Here is a 21272-nt window from a genome sequence, read left to right as displayed (position 1 = left end):
ATGACCTTCCAAAAAATAAAGAAAAAAAAAAAAAAGGGGCTTCCACCAGACGTTACAGAGAAAGAAACGAACTGTAAATAAATGAACACTAAAGAAATGAACAGTAAAGAAATGAACAGCAAAAGCTCCTTAGATCACCCTTCATCCTGCATCACCATTGTGGACTTTGCCAGACAGAAGGTGTTGGAGGGACGTATGTACCATATTTTCTGTAGGTGAGGTTGTGGTCACAAGGCTGGCGGCGAGCCCTGGTGGTCACAAGGCTGGTGGTGAGCCCTCGCACCATCCCTGAGCTGCAGCCCCCATGCTGGGCAGGGCAAGGCTGGGCAGTGCAGGCATGGAGGGGTTACGCAGCCCTGGGAACAGAGGTGCACAATATCAAACTCTCTACACACAGACAAGTAAACCAGCCCAAGATCCACAAATGGAGAGATCAGGAGTCAGTGCTTCAGTGGTGGCAAAAAGACGTAGCTGCCGTGATGCGGCCACAGCTGTGGGGTTTGTACCCTCTGAGGTCCAGCAGAGAAGTTCTTTGCCCATGATAAAGATGAATCATGGAAAAAATCCTTGGATGCAGAGCCAGGGGTGATTAAAAATGTCTCTAATCCTCCCACTCTAATTTCCTTAATTTCCCAAGACAAATGATAGCATCTGAGTATTTACATATTTCATGCAGACTGACAGGAAAACAAAAAGACCCATCTTCCCACCCAAGATCATAAGTTTTCTTCTCCTTCTGGGTATATCTTGAAAAACATTGGATAATTACAACCTAGCTGAAAGATCGTACCCCAAAATAACTTTTCTTAGAACTACCTTTTCACCCGCAACCTCTCTGGCCCTCCAGGCACCTCCCACCCATTCCAATCTCATCACCAGAAGCAAGATACCTCTTGTCCAACAAACACCAAATGGAGACAGTTCTTGCCAAAGCATGTAGGAAACCAGCTGATACAGCTCCACTGTGTGTCCTCAAGATAGAAACACCAAAAGCCATGGGTGATATGCACAACCAAAATGTTTTCATGGAAATTGTTTGGGTGAAAAGTAAATGACCCTTAGTCACCAAAACTGACTAACTGGGAGAGCTGATAAAGACCCAGAAGTATTCAGCTACCCACGAGAGACATGCTTTCACAGCACTCCATTTCTGCCTCTTGGCTTCTGATATTGGAAGCTTCCATGAACACAGCCATTTTTTCGACTGGGTGGTCCACTAACAAGTATTATTTCTCCTTCTCAGCCTTGATCTCTGAAAAGGTTTGTCAGATTTTTTTCTTTTGCTAGGACACAAGTTTTGCCTCCTAAAGCTACATGTCCTCATGGTGGCCACTCAGGGTCAGGACACATTGGGCTCACTGACGTCACACCAGAAGCTTTACACTAACAATAACCCATGAACCAACCTTTCAACTGAATCCTTGCTCCAAGGAACTATATTTAAAAAAATAACAGCAACAAAACCACTTTCACAGCCCCAAATACTTCAAGTTTACCAACCAAAATTACTGACTATAGTTTAGGGTAAATTTTGGATTTCTTGGCACGCTATCTCCTTATGAACAAATGCTGTTGAGAAGACGCTTCCAGTCTGTGGGTACCAAGAAGTCCTCACGGTGGCTCATGCCCTCAAGGGCGCTGGAGACACCATCCAACGTGTTGTTAAATCTGTCACCCTACAGACCTAGGGTTGTCTAGTGGCGGCCATTGCCACCTCCCATGGACTCACAACCACTCTGCCTCGGCTCTCCAGCCCCAATGAACCCTTGGCCAGGAAGGCTGGACCCACACCTCTACTTTATTTATTTATTTATTTACTTAACTGTTGTTTTTTAATGGAAAAAAATGTATATTATTTTTTCCTATACATCAAAATGATAAAATGTCACATGCAGGCAATACCCCTGGTGTCACACCTGAGTAAAAAAAAAAGTTAACGACAACTGTTTTATAATGTACCAGTAATTATTTAACAGATTAAAGCAAAACATCCTCTGGTGTTTCTTAGCTCGCTTGGAGATTTCATTTGAAAAATTCCAAAAACTAAGGGGTAAAATATGTGTGGTGTCTGTGAAAACACAGCACATTTCATTACAATACGCTTCCTCAAAATCTCTGGTCAAGTTCTGCAATAAACTTATCAGATACACTAGAAATTTTGGGCAACAACCTTATCAGATCCACAAAGTTTATGCAGTTACCTAATCAAGACGATCTCTGAAGGTCCCTTCCAACCCAAACCTCTCCAACCACATATCCTGGGTTTATAGCCCTATGTCCATCATTTTGGAAAACAATATAATGATAGAAAAGATCTTTCAGCGCCTGCACTATAGAGACTTAAAGACAATTTCAGTAATTATCAGATTTGGAAAATGTTATGAACAAGCTTACCAGAATTAAATGGTATCACGTGCAAACCAACATAACTGATTCTCTGCACATGCCTATTAGATGGAAAGCTTTCACTGTATGAAGAGCAATACAAAAAGGGAAATATTCAAATTCCACACTTTTTTCAAGGAAAAAGAATTGTTTTATACAGCAGTTTATTTCTCATTTTCCATGAGAAAAGAAAAGTGATAACTGTGAAAATACTGTAGCCTGAAATTCAGTTTGAAAGTCAAAAAGTTCCCAGCCAGGACCTCAAGAAGTTATCAGCAATGGAAGTTTTTTTCAAAAGCACGAATACCAAGGCTACTGACTTAGAAAAAGAGCACGTTGATGTTACAGATGGTGCCAGAGCCATGGATAACCTGGGAGAAAACGGAGAAGGCACACTCCAGATTTCTGCTGCTTCATCTCTTCAGAAGTAGTTATGATAATTATTTATTTTTTTTTTAAGGAGGTTATCAGAGTTAATAGCAAGAGAAGAGAGCGCCGTGCGTGGCAGAGACAGCGCATGAAGGATGCAGCGATGTTCAGACATGAGGTTTCTCGCTAGTCCCTAATTAAATTGCCTCTCGCTGTACTCTCAGTTGTCCATCGTATCTTCAGCACTCTGCAGGAGGTGCTTTGGCGAAAGCCATGGAGCAGAAACGTGAGGTTTTTTGGTGTTGTGCAGCTCTGAGAAAACCTGTGCTCTGCAAAGACATTTCGGCTGCTCCTCTACAGTGCCGTGCACCGAGCTGTAACCTCAGAGTTACGCCGGGGTCAAGCTCTGAGTTCCCCCCACAGCTCCCGGGGGTCGGAGATGGTCCACAGCCCGTGCTGAAACACAAGGATGCGGCTCTGGAGCCAAGAGCTGCTCCTGCGCCCTTTCCTTCATCCCTCTGCCGGCTCCTGGAGGGGCTTTTATTTCTGCCAGCAGTTCGCCCCGTCGGGATGCCAGGCACTGCGGTTCCTCAGAAAGTAAGAGAAAGCTGAAGAATTTCGTGGTTATTGAAACAAGCAGAGTTTGCTTTTAATGCAAATATTGACTTGGGCGGTAAAGAGGAAATTTTTGCAGGATACTCGATGTGTCTATGACAAAGGAACACAACAAAAAGGACATAAACTGAGCAGGGGGGAAAAAAAAAAAAAGCAGATGTACCCACTGAGCGAGTGGAAGCTGTGGGCTCTGACAGAGGAGCGACGGAGGCGATGGAGCAGGAGGGAAACAGCTGATAAATCAGGGGCTCTCCGTTGGGAGCAGCACAGGAAGTAAAAGAGAAGTTTGGGAGCTCAGCGCACGCACCAGTGGGGCCTGGATAGGTGGTTTATTTTTATATCTAAATATTCAGCGTGCTCTGGAAGGAATATTGCTGTTTTCACTTCTGAACTAGTACTGTGACTTGTATCACATGTAATTTGTTTCAACATTTTTGCTAAACCAAAACATACTGGTCTGTTTATTTTGGAGAGGTGGGGAGCAAGCGGCAGGGCTCGGCTAAAAGCTCTTTTTCTTCACTCACTGGATTTGGGTGAAGTGTTTACAGATTCAGACCTGCTGTCAGATCAGCATCCACCCAAATTTGCTGCCAGGAACGAACTCCTTAAACAATGCGGGTCTCCTTGCAGGCTTCGAGGTGACCACGAGTTTTCAGCAAGAGGACCTTTCTGTGGATTTTTTGAATGCGGTCCAGATTTGAAGGAGCGTAAGAAGCCCCATCGTCCTGGTAAACAGTGTCTCACCATGAGCTGCTGACTGCTTCTGCCTGGCGCGATGCAGCAGACACCGGGGCAGTTGTACTCGCACTGACCATACCGTGGCTCGAGCTCACTGTGGGCTCGGAGATGGGATTCATTTTTTTCGCTCACTAGCAAAAAGATTGGGGGAAATTATTTTGCCAGAGAGTAAGAATTTCTGGCACCTGACCCTCAGAGGAAGGGTAACGTTACAAAATTCCCGGGATCCAGAGCCATTACAGAGGCGCTTCAGCTGGAAGGAAGCAGATATGGATTAAATGTATTATTTATGGTGAAGGCAGTGCTTTATGGTGGACCAGGAGCAGCCCGGCACTGAGCAGTCGAGAGCACTGATTAACCAGTTACATAAGCAGTGAAATACCATAGCAAATACCCTGCGGTTACTCTGTACTTTTATTCTAAGAATTAACTCCTGTTGCCCGGTAATTGATTTCCCTCCTTCATTTCTGTGCTGTTGTAAAGGTCTCTGATGTCTTGTGCCTCCTTCGGGCATTTTTACCTCTGAAAATAAGTACTATAACAGGCAAATCAGAAGGGAAACATTTTCCAACCTTCTTATCCAGAGACAAATACTTAATAAAAGCCTCTGCTTCCCCAGACCTTTGCCTCAGAGGCTCCTGTGCCGCCCTTATTCTTGAAGGACAGCCCTCAAAGAGCAGGAAACTTCAAGGCAAGGAACATTGATTGTTTTTTCTTCTCCGTGCTGGGCCAGAATGTGTTTTTCCTAATTTCTGATGATAATCCGATGCCTGTGATGATCATAACAACTCAATTAGGCCAGAAGACAAAAAAAAAAAAAGTACTAAAATCTGAAACAGAAACTCTCCTGCTCCAGCCATCCCCTGCTGTGCTCCCTCCTGACAGTCATCAGTCCCTTGGAACTGAACCACAGCCTGAACACACCTCCCCGTCACTCCGCGCTACCATATGCTTTGTCTCTATGACACCATTTGTTTTCTTTTACAGCTATTTTCATCTGTTGTTAAACATTCCTCCGAGATGAGACCTTCCACCTTCATCCCCAGCCAAAACCCATCGCTGGCTCCCTGGGTGGTATACGTCTGCCTCTCTCCCAGATCCAAGAGGCTGCAGCTGCATCACTGCGATCTTGTGTCAGCTCTCCCTCTCATTCCCTTTCTGCCCTCTAGTCAGGGTTTTCGAGGAAGGCAATGCTCTTCTTCCAAACCATCACCAGTAAAGCCTGTGAGCCTTCACCAGATCAAAAGCGAGGGCTGGCTTACTTCTGCAAAACAGGGCTGCTACTTGAGGAAGGGCAAAATGAGAACGAGCCACTAACGTGCCTCTGAAACCTGCTCAGATGCACTTGGATGGAGTAAGAACACCCAACTTACCTGGACATTTGTTTGATCCAAAACTCAATTAAGGAGAGCCATTTCTGATCAAACACAGCCCAGAGGAGAAACACCATCTATGGCCTGGCGTCTCCTTCAGTGAGGCAGGACAAACTTCTCCAAACACAGAGATTTAAGCCCACAGGGGAAGAAAACTGACACAGCCGTAGCTGCAACCCAGGCACAGCTGCCACAGGAGCCCACAAACTTCTCTGGAGTGTCTGGAAACAGTCACTTACTCCCCACCAGTGCCCCATGTCATTACCACTTTTCATGTGTAACACGTCCTCCGTTGCCTGCTGCAGCACTGGAAAAACCAAGAGCACAAATGTCCCCTCATTGAATAGCGTTAGGTTATGTGATCAACAGCTCATCCCCGCAAACATGAAGGAGCAGAGACACCATGACAGGCAGGGGAACCCCCATAACCTCACCAGAGCCTGCTGAGCCCCTGACAGGGTGGCTCCCGAGGCTGTCATGGGCAGCCACCAGCCCCACAGTCAATGGCAGAGGCTCCCCATGAGCCTGCACAGGCTCAGGGCAGATGACTGTCCATGTTCTCTATCTGCATTGACAGCCATGGCTGATACACGTGTGCCCATGCATCTGCTTGTCCATGGGACCTCATGCTCAGCCTTGCTGCCGGCTGAGCACCGGCACCCAGAGCAGTGGGAGCCTGGCCTGATCTGGCAATAGCTCTTTTCCCCTGGAACACTGGACCTGCATTTCTTTCATAGCTATAGACAGTAACCAGCTCCATCCAAAGCTGGAGCCGAGCTGGGCTCACGTGCTCGGCTGCTTGAACCTGCTGTGCTGTTTCCACACCCCAGTTTTAATCCCTACTAGTACTGTGCTGCAGGGATTCACCATCTGGTAAACCTGCACCAGCTCAGAGAATTTCAGACCATATTCTGTCTTGTAGCACAGACATACTCTAAAAGAGCCAGAAATTAGAAGATGAAAGCTCTGCTGTACCTGAGTGGACATAAGTCGGGCATAAGACTTGGTTGGACCAAGTCTGTCCCAAACCCTTTTCATCCTTTCTCATCTCTAGCAGATGCAGGAGATGCACCCTCCTGCCCATTGGGGGAAGAAGGCATTGTGCTGTGGAAAGGGTTCGGCACAAGGACGATTACGCTGGCTGGACTGAGAGGATGCCGCTCACGGAAGCACACAAGTAGTGTTAGACTGCGCTCAAAATAACATTTCTGCTGAGCCTCTGAGGTCAAGGGAGCTTCCAGCTTCCAGACCCATGGAGGGGGACACCAGAGATACTCCTCTGTGCACAACAGGGCCGTGGCATTAGATGAAGGGTTTGCCCCAGTTGCAAATGCTAAATCACTGCTGGCCAGAAATTGCTTTTAACAAGACCTTTTTAATGTGGACCAGTTCACATAAAAAAAAAAAACAAACCCAAACATTTAACTTCATAAAAAAGGAAGAGGTGGACAGGAGATTGGAAAGTAAATCTCAGGACTGCTTTTAATGCCTGTTGTTTGAGGTACGGACCACGCTTCTTGCTGCTCTCCTGGCAGCACAACACAAAAAGAAAGAGCACCAAGGCACTACAGCCCCCAGCTAAACGTAGACCTACACGGCCACCCACAAAGACAACAGCCCCCCCTCCACAACGCAGGAAATCCCCATTCCCAGTCACATCTTTTCACATCATTTGAGGAGAAATCATTGAGTCTCCTACAACAGATGCAGCATCTTTCCAGCATTTTCTACTACCAGTTACCTCAGCAATTCAGCTTGAGCATCTCTTTTTCCAAGATTTACTTCTTTTCCCTCCCAAGAAATAAGCATTTTTTTCGGTCTACCCTATCCTTGTATACCACATTGTCCTCTATGAGGCCAAAACAATGTCAGCTTGCAGGGAAACTTCTCCATACCTGGAACAGTGAGCAAGAGAAGCACTGCCACTTTCACTCCTGCTTTTTTGGACATTGCCTTTTCACATCCCCATCCAAGTAAGCCTGGACACATCTGCCTTAAATCTTAAAAGGAGCCTTGCAGCCAGAAGCTGTGAGCTTCAGACTTAGGAGTTTTTCTGGCAGAGAAGTAACAAACAGCCTGGAGGCCATGCCTTTTCCTCTCCCCAGTGACAGCCTACACTCCAGATGATGGAAACTTCCCCCAGCAGGACGAGATGTAGCGACACTGGGAGTGCGAGACACCTTCCTATCCCTTCAGACATCACACCAAACACTAACAAGAACAGCACTGAAGGTCAATCCTGATTTCCACCTCATTTTTGAGGGGAGAGCCAGAAGAGACCCACTCACTCCATGTTTTGACAGAGAAAGGAAATGCCTTTAGAAAAATGAGTTACCTGTGACTTTCTTTGGACAAAGAAGTAAACAAATATTTATGTACCTAGCTTGATGCTTTAATTGTGTCATTGCACAATAATTCATACTTACACTTGAATGTGCATCACTAACTTAAGTTCCATTTTACACCCAGAAACACATTCCATGACTTGGAGAAAGAGGAACGAAAAATCAATACAAACAAGGTGTGTCAGAAAGTGGTATAAAATAAGATTTATTTGCAAATCCTTTTGTCAATAAGAAGACAAGTATATCTGAGCTGTGCATTTTGGGGATTACATGTCAGTTCCTTTGCCTTCTGAGATTTCCATTTGCATGCAACATGGGGTACCTGTAGAACTCAAAATGAACTTTGAAGCGTCCTTCTTTGCCTCACTGTGCTAAATAATTCCTTCCACAGACACACTATGGGAGAGTCTAAGTCTTTGTAACAAGAAGCTGTCACAGGAAATGCACAAGAAAACAACCTTGGCTTAGAAAGAAAACTGTCACAGGAGAGCTGTTTCACATTTGTTTAACAGCGTCGAGTGTTTCAAGATTCCCACAAGAAGTGCCTGGTACTGTAAGTAAAAAACAAAACACCAAAACCCAACAAACACCAACATCTACCCCCAAACCCCACATATGTACTGAAATCTCAGACGACTTTCCTACGCAAGAATGCACAGTACATCTGGTTATGACCTGAGTTCCCTCTCTTGGAAGCTAAAGAGCTGTGTCTCATGTAAAAAATAAAAGTTCAAGATTTAACAATAATTACTGTATCTAACTGAACTCGGGACAAAGGCAATACAAAGTGAGAACTGATTTACCTTAACGCCCAATTACGGGAAAGTAATCCCTAAATTACGGTTAGAGTCACAGCAGCAGAAGAGGAAGACAGCAGTATCTTCAGAATATGTCTTCAATTTATTTCCATTCTCCTCCCTAACCTTGCTCTCTGTCTTTCAAAAAGCCAGGAAATTTCAACTCTGAAGTCGTATTTTGAATTAGATGAGATAGGAAGTGTATTTTGAAAACGCTATATGATTAAATTATCTGAGCAGACCACATTAAGCATACCTTGTTCTAGTGGAAAGTCCAAAGGGAACACCATGAAATAAAGAAATAGTTACTCAGAGAGAAAAATCAAGGAAACTGACCTAGATCTATTTTCAATGGAGTTCTAAAAATACTTCTTTTTATAACAAAGAGGGACTTTTTTTCCCCTTTCCTGAAGCTCAAAGTAATCCCAATATTTGACACTGGAAAAATAATTTTTTTTTCCTCTCCTATAAATATAATAATGTAAAATGTCTAGATGTCATTGTCACCAGTTCAAATAAGGCATTAATGAATGCATTAAATCATTCAAATGTAAATAAACAGGTTTATACATAAAAATAAGCCCCAAAATTTAAAATAACCTTATAGTGGTAACAACTATTGTATTAGTGACAGCCATTTCATGTAATTATTTAGGCAACAAAAACTGGAGAGAATAATAGAGTCTTGGAGACATCACTTTATTTTGGTCTACTTCAGAAAGACTAAACCAAGATCCAACTGAAAGCTTTTCATCATCAGTCCACACACTCTCCCACCATGGGGGTCTCCCTACCCCTTCTGGGGAACCTAGTGCATCTTTATGCATTAAATACACTTGGTCATTTCACATCAACCTTTATCGAAATGATCCTGGGAGCAAGGCGCAAAATCCAGGATTCTCCTCAAGCTGAATGCCCTAGCTAACATCAGACTGCCTCCCCAACAAGCTCAAAACTGAAAAAGTAAGAAATAAAGATTTCAGAACAAATCTAATGTCGACAAACATTGGCCTCTTCAATCCCAACTCAGACATCTTCAGATAACAGCAAGAATTCACAGTTACCTCCAGTGCATACACGCTCCCATTAGACAGCTCCAAGGCTTTACTCTTTAAGCCATGTGTATCCCCGTATTTGTGGTGTCATCAAACATAAATATAGTTAACTGAGGTTTATTGACTTCTATTTGGTCAACAGAGATGCACTGCGGCAATTAAGCTGCAGGTGCCAACATTCTGTATCAGCCCCTAGATTTCATGGTTGTAACAGTATTTTTGCAAGACAAAATTTGCCACATCTCATTAAGATTCCAAAGTTTGGAAAATCCCTACCCTTAAAGTCCACTATTTTCTGAGGAAGTATCATATTTTCTGAGAAAGCGACTTAGTTCTGAGCACAACATCTTTAATGACAACACTTTAAAAAGACCCCATGCAATCTTAGAAGTTTTGTTTGCTAACATATCCAGGTCTGAAATCTAGAAATGCTCAGGGATTTTTAGGTGAAGTCTTGTAAAAGTGATCTAGTTTTCAAATGTCATTAAAGGTTTTGGCAGAATAATGTTATATGAAATCTGTAATACACTTGCTAATGTTTATAATCCAGTATCAGTTATAAGAAGTATTATTGCATTTTAAGCGTAAAAATATAGGAGGTTCTATAAAGAAAATTAAAATAGCATTACTCTAATATTGATAGTCATATAAAATAACTCACAATTATGTAAGTTTCCATATTCAATTACACATTTAAAAATAAGTTATAAAAATAATTAAGCTTTTTTAAAACCCCTAAGATATTTCCTTTTAGGAGTTTTTACTCATATCTACTGATTGTCTAGCATCAGCAACAGCTTCTGGTACTCGAACAGTCATATCATCCATTGATTTCTTCAAGCAGATTTGGCAGCCTAAACGTGATCTGCAGAGAAATAAAACTTGTTGTTAGTTCTAGACAATCGTGTATCTAACAGCATTTACCCCCTTATGCCCCCAACATTCAGCCATCCCAAACACATCATGACCTAGAAACAGCCACCTTTATGCATGGTCTTAATCAAGACCAGCAGTGAACTGCATGCATCAATGCAAAGATATAAGTGGCAATAATCATGATTTACATTAAGTAACGGAGTTCAGTACATTGGAAAGTTGTACACTGAGTACTTCCTACTTGCTGAGACAACACAGGGTGACTTTGTTCCATTTTCAATGGTTCACTAGTAGTTTAGTCAAGTGCAGGCAGTGACACTTGATCTCCAAAGGGACATTTCACATCCCTGAAGAGATGACAGTAATGAATCTGAATGAAAACCTTAGAGAACGCATAGCCTAACCCATCCAGGGTCTGAAGACAGCCCAATGTTTTCAAACTAAACAACTCAAGATTGGATCATTAAGCCAGAAAGGTAAGAGTGAAGAGACCAGAAACACAGAAAAGAGAAGGATAAAATATTCATGGCACCTGAGGAGATGCAATCCTTCATTTTTCTACCTATCATTCAGCATGAAAAAGTTTTGTATGTGAGGAATTAAAATCAAAAGATTTAATACCACCACGAAATTCTGCAGACACCACAAGCCACTTTTATTGTTGGGATATCTTTAATTCAGTGTCCATGCCTTGGTACTTAAGTATAGAATACTTAAATGTCAGCAAGCATGGGCAATGTTCTGTAGCACCAGCTGAATAATAACTTAATCAGTATAGGAACTTAGACAGAGATATTTTCAAAAATGGTACTACATTAATATCTATACAGAACTCTTTGAAGCATGTAGTGATCACCTGTTGTTAAAGCTCCCAATTCAGACCTACGCCCAAAAGTAATACTTTTATGTAAATGACTGTATGCATCAACTTCAAATTACTGGGATGTATGTATTTATGTATGTATTACAAGAAGATTTAATCTCATGAATATGTATCCATAAGAATGGCTTTACAAATGAAATATATAGAGATATGATTTCTGGTATTTATATGTAGCATTGCCTGTAAGGCTCAATTTTACTGAAGTGTCAGTTTTTCACTAAAGACCAATGCTAATTGCATATGTACTCTGCAGTGTGGTGATGGATTCACTTCATGTGAAAAAACACTGCCCTTTGTTTTGAGCCTGCTACACAGCAGTACAAAAAACCTAGGCAGCACTAAATAACACTGTGAGAAACTACCTTCTCCTATTCAAATTCTTCCACAGCATTTACAATTTTACAAATATTTAATCAGATCCCTCTACCCCTTAAAGCTGAAGAAGCTTGGATACCGCCGCCCCCCCCCAAAAAAGAGATAATTTAGTCAATCCCTGCATGAAAACTATTCCCCCCTTTAACCACTTCTAAAGCCCTTCCCTTTATTTCCTTTCATTCTACTGCTTTAAGAAAAAAAAACAAAACACAAAACCAGGAAGTCAAAGTTGCACAAGCATAAAGATATGGTGAACCCCCATTTTCAGGATTTTCTGGTTTTCTGCCTGTTCCTACCTAATATTGCCAATGTTACATTTACTTTTTAGAAGGTGTGAGGAGTTTGTGGTGTTTGGTTTGTTGGGGTTTTTTTGTTTGTTTGTTAAAAAAAAAACCCAAAACAAACCAAAAACCTTAAGCTGACATTCCTGGAAAGACACTAGCTAGCTGACAGCCTATTTCAAGTATGCAAAGCTACCACTGTTCTACCCACCGCTCCATGTGCATTTACCTGCAGCTTTTAACACCAAATTTCATTTCCTACTGCTCAACGGCACAAGATCCTTGTGCATGTCTTCACTGACAGCTTTTGATTTTACCACACTAAGTAACATAACCAATTACTTATCCTTTACAGAGCCTTTGCTCTTAACCCATTGCAACTCAAGACTTAGTAAAGAATTTCCAGACCCAAGTAAATTACATGAACTGCAAGATCTTTCGTCATGCTCAGCGACTCCTTTGAAGAGTTGCTGTATCTGTTACTTCCCTCTACAAAAGCTCTGTTGAATTCTTTCCTTACCAGCCCCTAGACACACGACTAGTATGTCCAGTATGGAATCAGACTCCCTGTTCTCCGGTTCAAATGAACTCATTTTCAAAGTTGGGTTGTTATCTTCTGTTCCTTTGATGTGGAAGCAGTTTTAAACCAACTAATTACACCTTACAGACAGTAGTTCAGCAATGTGATATTGAATTTCTGTGGAACTCCTGGGCGAATGCTACCTAGTCATTACCACTTGTTACTACTCATTCTACTTATTTGCTGTGATACTACTTCTATGGACACATCCTACTCATTCTACTTATTTGCTGTGATACTACTTCTATGGACACATCAATTTGAGCCAGATACTCCAGGAAGCCCTCTGCAAAGAAACCTTCCAGTGCATGGACATCCCATAACAGTCTAGAAACAATAATGCAAAAGAAACTTTGCTTTTATATTTTAAGTGCATCTTCTACATCACCCATTGGCTCTTCATGCAGACAAGTTTCCTGCTTCTGATAGGTTAGAAACAAAAGTATTTTTCTACTTTTTAGCAAGCTGTTTCTCAGCTTATCTTTTTTTTCCCTTCAGTATTCTTTTTTTTAACATTTAACTTGCTAGGGTTTGCATCCCCGCTATCTTACTACTTTTTAATGATCTCTACTGCTCTGCAGTTATTCAAAACAGTTTTGCTTTAACCTTTCTACTTAGTCCTTCATTTTAAAAAAAAAAAAAACACATTAGATTTCATGGTAGCTGCTGGCTAAAATTTTCCCAAATCCAGAGAGTCACTGACAAGAAAAAGCTTTTGTCCTTATACTCATGACAGAGCACTGTAGTGCGTTTCCACTACAGAAGTTGATATCAACACAGGAGACCAGGTAACCTATAGCAAGTACCAGTCACTTAAAGCTGTCTTCCAGAAAAGTGATCCTCTCACACACATGAAAGATCCCTGGCTAAAAGAACACATGACATTAGGAAAACCTGACAGAAGTAACAAGCATCTGTCTTCAGAGGGTCTAAAACTTAACTTGGTCTGAAGAACTCAGAGAAAAATAACAAATATTTAACCCGAGAGCTCTGGCTTTCTACTGTTTTTCATTTCTTCAATAAAAACTCCTTGCTTTAAACCTTTAATTAAATAGATAACCAAAGAAAAAAGGTTTTTTTATTAGATCATTGGCCTCCAGAGCTATTTAGGAATTGGTTTGGCCCAGAACCTAAAAGTTACTCTTGGAAGAACTACAGCAGACGGTAAAGGCGAAGTAAATTCACACTGAATAGGCTTTACAATGTTTTATGGGAGACAGGAAAAGGGATAAAACAAAAGAAGCTGAAACAAGTTCCTCGTAGCTTGACTACTTTGCCTTCACAACCTCCCAGAAAAGTTAAGATTTGGCTGAAGTGAGAAAAAGTGCCCTCGCATAGAAATGGTTAGTACAGGATTCCCATTACTGGTGTAAGGAGATAAACAAGTTAATTCAGAGTATTTCTTTGCAGAAGCATAAAACCCCCTATGCTGTACAGGCCAGGTATAAACCCCTCTGACATCACTGGAAAGATTCTCAAAAACCTCAAAAAGCAATTCCATTGAAGCATGAAGAAAAGGACTTGCAAAACCCCGTAAGGCGTAACTGCCTACTGTTCATGTGGGTATGTTCCACAATACAAGCTATGTGTACAACAGTAAGTGGTGCAGCCCACTAGGAATGGGTCTGTGATGACGATGTGACACTGTAATTATAAGGCGTGTGATGGTGGGCAAGATTTAGAACAAAGGGTACTTTAGGCTACCACTAGTCTAATTCAATGCACTGAAGTGCCCATTAGCAGTTAGAGCACGCTTTGGGATTAGTTTAATTCAAAAGGGAATCTGGCTTATGTGCACCAAGAGCACTCTGACATGAATCAAAGCATGACAAGTGGGGACACTGCCATGAGGGACACTGTTTACCCTAAAGAAGGCTCGGGAGAGGATCTTATCAATGTACATAAATACCAGAGAGTTTGTGGAGTCTCCATCCTTGGAGATATTCAAAAGCCGTCCGGACATGGTCCTGGGCATCAGCTCTAGGTGGCCCTGCTTGAGCAGGGGGTTGGACCAGATGACCTCAAGAGGTCCCCTCCAACCTCAACCCTTCTGTGATTCTGTGAAAAGAAGATCTGGCCGAAACTAAAATACTAACGTAAACAGAGTCACACAATACATTAACTAGCTACAGACTAATGGAGACAGAAAACAGAAGGGAAGGGAAACAAGAATAAGAAAATTCACATGCGACAGCAGTGGCAAATTTTTTGTTGAAGGAACTGTGTTTTTGGTCTGTATCTGAAACTTCTGCAGACACCTCTGAAGAGCAAGTACTGGTAACTGCCACTCTTCAGTTACAAAAACAGTACTGACGTCTTTTTAATATGACTTCAGATAAGCAATATTTAAACTTGGCAGTCCCATTTGTGTAAAAGAATCCAGCTATTCATTAAAAGCTGATTAAGGCATTCTAAGAATACTGGACTGCCCCATCTGCAAACCCTTCTTTCCATTCTTTGGTGTAATGAAGTGTTTGTTATGTTGCCTTACGTTTCTGTGAGGCCATATGCCAGGTCCAGCATGTCCATCTCTTCATCAGTAATTGCATCTAGTTTCTCAAATATGTGGTCTTCAAAGATTAAATGACAAGTTGAACAGGCTAGCGTTCCTTCACAGGCACCTAAAGAAAAATAAAGGTAAAAATAAAGGTAACAGAAAATCCAACTTTCAAAGTAGAGCAGTACTTCAGAAGAAATCCTTCATATATGGGGGTTGGACTAGATGATCTCCAGAGGTCCTTTCCAACCCTAACCATTCTGTGATATAAGCGTTTGTCTCATTCTCACATTCACATATCTATTTGCATTCAACTGTCAATACTATTTCTACAGTTCCTACACTAAGATTTACTTGAATGCTGTAGTTAGTGAAAATACTTAACTAATTCCCTTTCTACTATTTAAAGAGAGAAAAGTTTTTCACTATAAGAATGCAAAAGCAGACAATGCTGTCAATCAACACTACTTATTTATAATTACTATAATTATAAATAGTTATTATAATTTATTTTATTTATGATCCTTTTATCCCTCTCTTTCCCATGGTTTTGAGGTTTCCTTAAGCAGTTCAGCAGAAAACACCTGATATTCCTCGGAAGTACAGGAAGGAGGGATTTTATACTTGGTATTTCTTCTCACTCAACAGAACACTAATTTAAAGCAAAGGTAGTCAAGCTAGAGAGATGGTTTTCTCTGTGTTAGAGGCCTACATGTATTACTAGGCAATCCAGCCCAAGCCAATTCGCTAGGGTTGAACAGAACAAGCATCAACTACATCTACCTGCTAGAGGAATTAGGTAATCACAAGACAGTAAAAGTTTGAACACTAACAAATTTATCTCTGTCACTGTATGGGGCTCGCACAGAGTTCTCTCTTTGTTGAAAAAGAAACATACAACTTCAAGAGGAGGAGAAAGCTGAACTCTTCATATTCATGTGGAGAATGGGGTTGGGGCACACAACCCCCTACCTTTGATTTAAGTTGATGAGAGAAGCAGGTAAGACATTAGCCCAGTTCCATTTATTTACTCATTTCCAGGGAAAGCAGAACCAAGAGTATTGTGACCACATCACCTCTGTACTCACATGGAAACAAAGCTGCACATATAACCACTGCTATGAAAAGAAACAGCGCGATTCATCATCAGACCACAAGAACCATACAGAAAGCACTGTGCTGTTACATGTTGTAATGGTATCAAGAGCACATACTCAAAAGTGAGCATGACACATTGTCAAGTACACAAACACATGTGAAAAAGTAGATTTTAAATAAATTGCCAAATAACGTAAAACTTACCATATCAGTAGTTTAAGTGTTTTAATGTAGGGGGAGGTGACACGAGAAGTGGAAAAAAAAACCCACAAACAACACAAAACACACTGACCAGACTATATGAAGAGTTAAAGGTCTCTCTGCAACTGTAAAACTAGCAGCAGCAAACAAACTGAGTGCAGCTGAATCATTCAACAGTTTTGTAAGTCTTTGTATAAAGATATTTCTATCATTATTACTGCACATGGGATGCCCTCTAGTGACAGAAGTAGGTAGGAGCCACATTTTTCATTTTTTCCCCTCTTTTTCTGAACAGAGAACATATGTTTTTATATTATTTGCACTGCATTATTTCTCTTCCTTAGTATGATGTTTCATTGACAAATTATTGTTGAAATAGGCTAGCACATGTTATAATTAAAGATTGTTACAGTACCTCCAATTTTTAGTTTGGTTTCAGTTTACTGACAGCATTAATTTTTTTTCCTACTTTACCACAATGCTTTAACATGGCTGACATTTACACAAGCTGAGAGAATATTTACTGTAGAATACAACCAGACTAGCCCTAAGCCTATATGACACATTTAATAAGCGATACATAAAGCTAGTTATCCCAATGCGTTAGAGATTTTTAAAAGACAATTCTACTTCCCGAGGTGTCTGCAACTCTAGATATGAGATGCCTCAGACATAAGCCTGAGATTTCAAGACTTACCAGAGATTGTATTACAAGCAGTGAAATTTATTTGCATTTAAATAAAACACACCTCAGATTTCAAACTGTGCTACGCTAGCCTTTTTTCTCCAATTGCTCCATGCTATGCATTCACCCGTGCAAACTGTACTTCTGCTTCCTGCTTTAGTTTGTACTATTAATTCTTAAACTCATGTTCATGTAAATATCTGTCCTGAGGTATTTAATTGGCATTACCAAATACTACTTCTTTGCACAGGCAGAATCCTCCAACTTCAAATGGAACTAACTATGGAAAGTGCAAAAATTTGAAGGATTGGGGAGCTGTTTTGATTTTAACTAGAACTTGTACCGAGTTAGAATTTCACTAGGGCACTGCTCTCCTTTACCCTAGTCCTTTAGTAAGAATTAAACTTCTTGCTCCTCCCTGCTAACTGACATGGATTTGGTTGTTTCTTTCGTGTAGCACTCAAATACGACAGCAATTTCTGCTACAAAAATGATAATAAATTGAGACAGTATGGCAATAGGGAAGTAACCAGATACTGTTAGAAATACATCAGCTTTGTGTTGCCTCCAGAACCTTTCAGCTCAGAAGAGTCTGCAGGTGGCATCTTCAGACTCCACCTTGACAGCACTCTGTTCACACTCCCCTCCTTTAACAATCAAGCAAGGCTCACCCCAAATATTTTTTTTAGAACTTCACCCAAAATACTCTATGCACCTGCAGGGGAAAAAAAAAATGGGGAGAAAATCCAAATAAAGCACAGCTAGGTTTTAAAAATAAATTCATAAATAAATACTCATTTACAGTTAGACTTTATGATCTTAAGGGTCTTGTCCAACCTAAATGATTCTATGATCCAATAAATAATAATTCTAATTATAAATAATAGTTCTAATCAATAAGCTGGTAACAGAATATAGTTTATAGACATTGAATACAGTATTCAGCGGCTCTACTTACCAAAACCATCTATGTCTAGATTATTATCAACAACAACATCCAGCAGCGAATCCCCAGGTTTTCCTTTGGCTGTTAGTTTGTCACCATCACGATTTATGAAATGAACAGTTATCTTATCTTCTGAGCTAAAAAAGAAAAGTATAAAATGGAATTAAAGAAAGAATTCTATAATTTTTTTTAATCTTTAAAATTGATAGAATACTACTACACCAGTAACCACTATCACCTCTAAGAACACAGAAGCCTAATTCACTGGCTTTCAAAAGCTGTAACAGCTACAGGCATTTATTGCTGTACAATGAACAAAAAGACATGAAAAATAAGATGACTTGTGTTTGCATTTTGTCACTAGAAGCTATGTCAGATCCTGATATTTTGTCTTTCACCAAAGAGAGACACAGCTATTTTATTTTAGGCAAAACATTTGTATTTTTGTCAAGAGAGCTTATTTTAAATACTTCTCTTCGCACCTTTCTGTAGACTCTTGCTTTGGATTATGACATTTTAATTGTTCTTGTCATTATCATTTATGACAAATTTTAAATCTCACTTTATTAGTTCCAAAATTTCTCATGTCCTCCCAAAATGGAAATGCTCCAAAAACATTCTGCCTTTTTTGACCAAAGATTCTCTTAGGATTTCACCTTGTAAATATTAATTCCAGAGACATTCAAAGTTTTGACATTGGCTTCAAGGAAAGTTGGTTTTGTATTTTTCTGCTTTGCTTTTCAGACAACTATGTTTATTTAAGAAAAAATTGTCTTGCAGTCTGCATAAAAATTTCTTAAGACTAGAGCTGTTAACATGGAAAAAGTAGAGGGGTATCGTGTTCCATATTATGTCATTTCACATGCAAATTAAAGGAAAGCTTTTAATATACTAACAAATAAGATAGTTTGTTTGTGTTTTTTAAACAGACTATTTTCTTTCCTATAGTAAGTGAGCAAAACAAGAAAAACTTGTTGGATGGACAGTGAAGAAACCTGCCAAGAGATGAGAGATACAAATAGAACAACTGAAATCTAATGCAAAAATCTATGTTTCAATGCAAAATCCATGTTTAACAACAGCATGCTTAATATCATCTTTAATCTTTTCAGTAACTGTGGGCCTTGAGTGATCTATCGTATGGAAAGCATAGAAGCTTGAAAAAATCAAGTCACCCCCTGGAAAACTCTACCCTGTAGAGCTGAATATTAAAGCAAAAATTTGAAAGTGGCCATACTGAAACATCAGTAAACAGATTATTTTTGGAACTGGCTGTAAAAGAAAATGTGTTTTTAGCAATCCAAGTCCTAGCTTGTTTTGAAAAACAACAAATGTTTGTTGCTCTAGACTTAATACACTTGCCACAACTGTAAGCTCAGTTGGCAGCAGTACATGCCATGATTCATTATCATGTCATGTTCAATTCTTGTCATAGCATCCCTCAGTCCATTCTCCAGAAGCCAGCTACAAGCTGTTATTAACTATAAATGGATTCCAAAACAATAATCGATACTGAAGGACTGACCTTGCTGATCTGCACAATGCAACTGAAGCATGCACCATAATAAAATTCAGCAATTTAAGATACATCTTTACAAAATGTAATTAATGTTGCAGTCACCTGTGATATCAAAGGACCACCTCCACCAAACCATTCTGTGGGGGTTTAAGCTACCACTCCGCTCTTCTTTTTGCTCCTCTGCTGCGCTAACACCTCCCACAGTACAACCAAGGAAACAAGCACCCACTTCTGAAGATATACTAGTACAAAATTCACCACCTTCACTAGTAGTTTAAAAATGATGGGTTTAGATTGCATCTAGAAAGGTACAGATTCACATTCTGACAGCCAAAGGAAACCACAGACAATTTTAAACTGCTTCAAAAAGCCCTTCCAAAGCTCACCAAAATACAGTCTCATTTACTGAAACGTTTCTGTCAACATGACAAACGTAACCCTGATAGGAGACACAGTGCAAGATGTACTTGCATTTATGGGCACCCTCTGCCCAAGGTATAGACATGACAAATACTAAATATTCATTCAATATTCAAAACATACCCTTTCCTCTATTACAGGATGAGGTGACTGAAAGTAACATAGACCAAACAGCATGATGTCTGGCCATCCATTAGATCACTGGAACTCTTGTGACAGCCAAGTCTCCCTCCCAGTTTTCAAAACACACCTGAAACCATCTTCACCTGCAATCACACTTTAATCTGTCATAAGAACAGTCCTGCCCTCCCACCTTTGTTCTTTTTATCTCCAGCACTCACACTACCATGCAGTAAACGAGGTCTGGAAACAAAACTGGCTGAAAACCAGTCTTCACAGGTCAATGCCCATATGAATGCCAGAACCGGTACAGAGTCAGATCTGCCCATTATATGGAACTTCCATCAGTTTCAAAACAATTGTGTTACTGCAACTTTCTGACACAATAACACAATCTAAGCTTTATGATCAGCTTAAACCAATCTTTTTCTAATACAAAAGTGTGGGTTTGGGTGATCCCCACTCGATTGCCCTGCCATCATCCTTACACCAGTATTACCACAAGTTAATTCATTTTGCTAATCTGGCTGAAAATCAACCATAAAAAACAAGGTAGTCCCAGCTGAATCAGTAGAACTGACAGAAGTGCCACTGCCCACAACAAAAATGAGGGAACGGGAGTTAGATCTCCTTTTTAGTAGCAAGACCTATATTAGCTTCCGCCAGTTGTGGAACTGCACTGTGGCTGTGCGTGCCTAACTGGTGCAGCATGCAGCAAGGGGTCAAAATAAAGCACTACTGCTAAGTCACCGACTTTTGTTTAAAACAGCTACAGTAATTAATCTTTTATACAGGACCTAATCCACCCTGGTTGGTAACTGAAACTAGAATTTATTTATTTGTAATAAAGTTAGAGATAAGCCTTCTTAAGCCTTACAGTAGGGTCTGTTTTTCTAATCTTGCCATCTTTACCACTCTTCACATAGCCAAAATATTTAATTTAAAAAAAAAAAAACCACAAAACAACACCAAAACCACTGAGGCTTTATTGCGCATGAGTGGTGAAAATACTTCTTCAGAGGCATGCGTACATAATAATCAGACTAGTCAGACATTCAAGACACACACTGTGCAGATCTTTTCAATGATTGGGAAATACCATGAAAAAAATAAT

The 21272-nt window shown here is 40.4% G+C and overlaps 1 protein-coding gene across 1 annotated transcript; it reads right to left on the bottom strand.

The window, feature by feature from the left end:
- Positions 1-10301: 10301 nt before the first annotated feature.
- On the bottom strand, positions 10302-21064 carry FDX1 (ferredoxin 1). The gene is made up of 4 exons (XM_009886905.1): positions 21036-21064; positions 18112-18236; positions 15164-15293; positions 10302-10542 (listed from the first exon to the last, which is right to left on the bottom strand). The coding sequence occupies exons 1-4, from the start codon at positions 21062-21064 to the stop codon at positions 10428-10430; spliced, it is 399 nt and encodes a 132-aa protein (XP_009885207.1). The 3' UTR covers positions 10302-10427.
- Positions 21065-21272: the final 208 nt, after the last annotated feature.

This window comes from Charadrius vociferus, unplaced genomic scaffold, assembly GCF_000708025.1.
Source record: "Charadrius vociferus isolate BGI_N301 unplaced genomic scaffold, ASM70802v2 scaffold736, whole genome shotgun sequence".
NCBI classification, from domain to species: Eukaryota; Metazoa; Chordata; class Aves; order Charadriiformes; family Charadriidae; genus Charadrius; species Charadrius vociferus.
This window is presented reverse-complemented; position numbering and strand designations above follow the sequence as displayed.

Coding starts and splice junctions, on each gene's coding strand:
- FDX1 (XM_009886905.1), bottom strand. CDS start 21,064: ATGGCAAGATTAGAAAAACAGACCCTACT. Junction 18,237..21,035: donor TTAGAAAAACAGACCCTACT/GTAAGGCTTAAG, acceptor TTTCTTTTTTAG/CTCAGAAGATAAGATAACTG. Junction 15,294..18,111: donor TCTAGACATAGATGGTTTTG/GTAAGTAGAGCC, acceptor ATTTTTCTTTAG/GTGCCTGTGAAGGAACGCTA.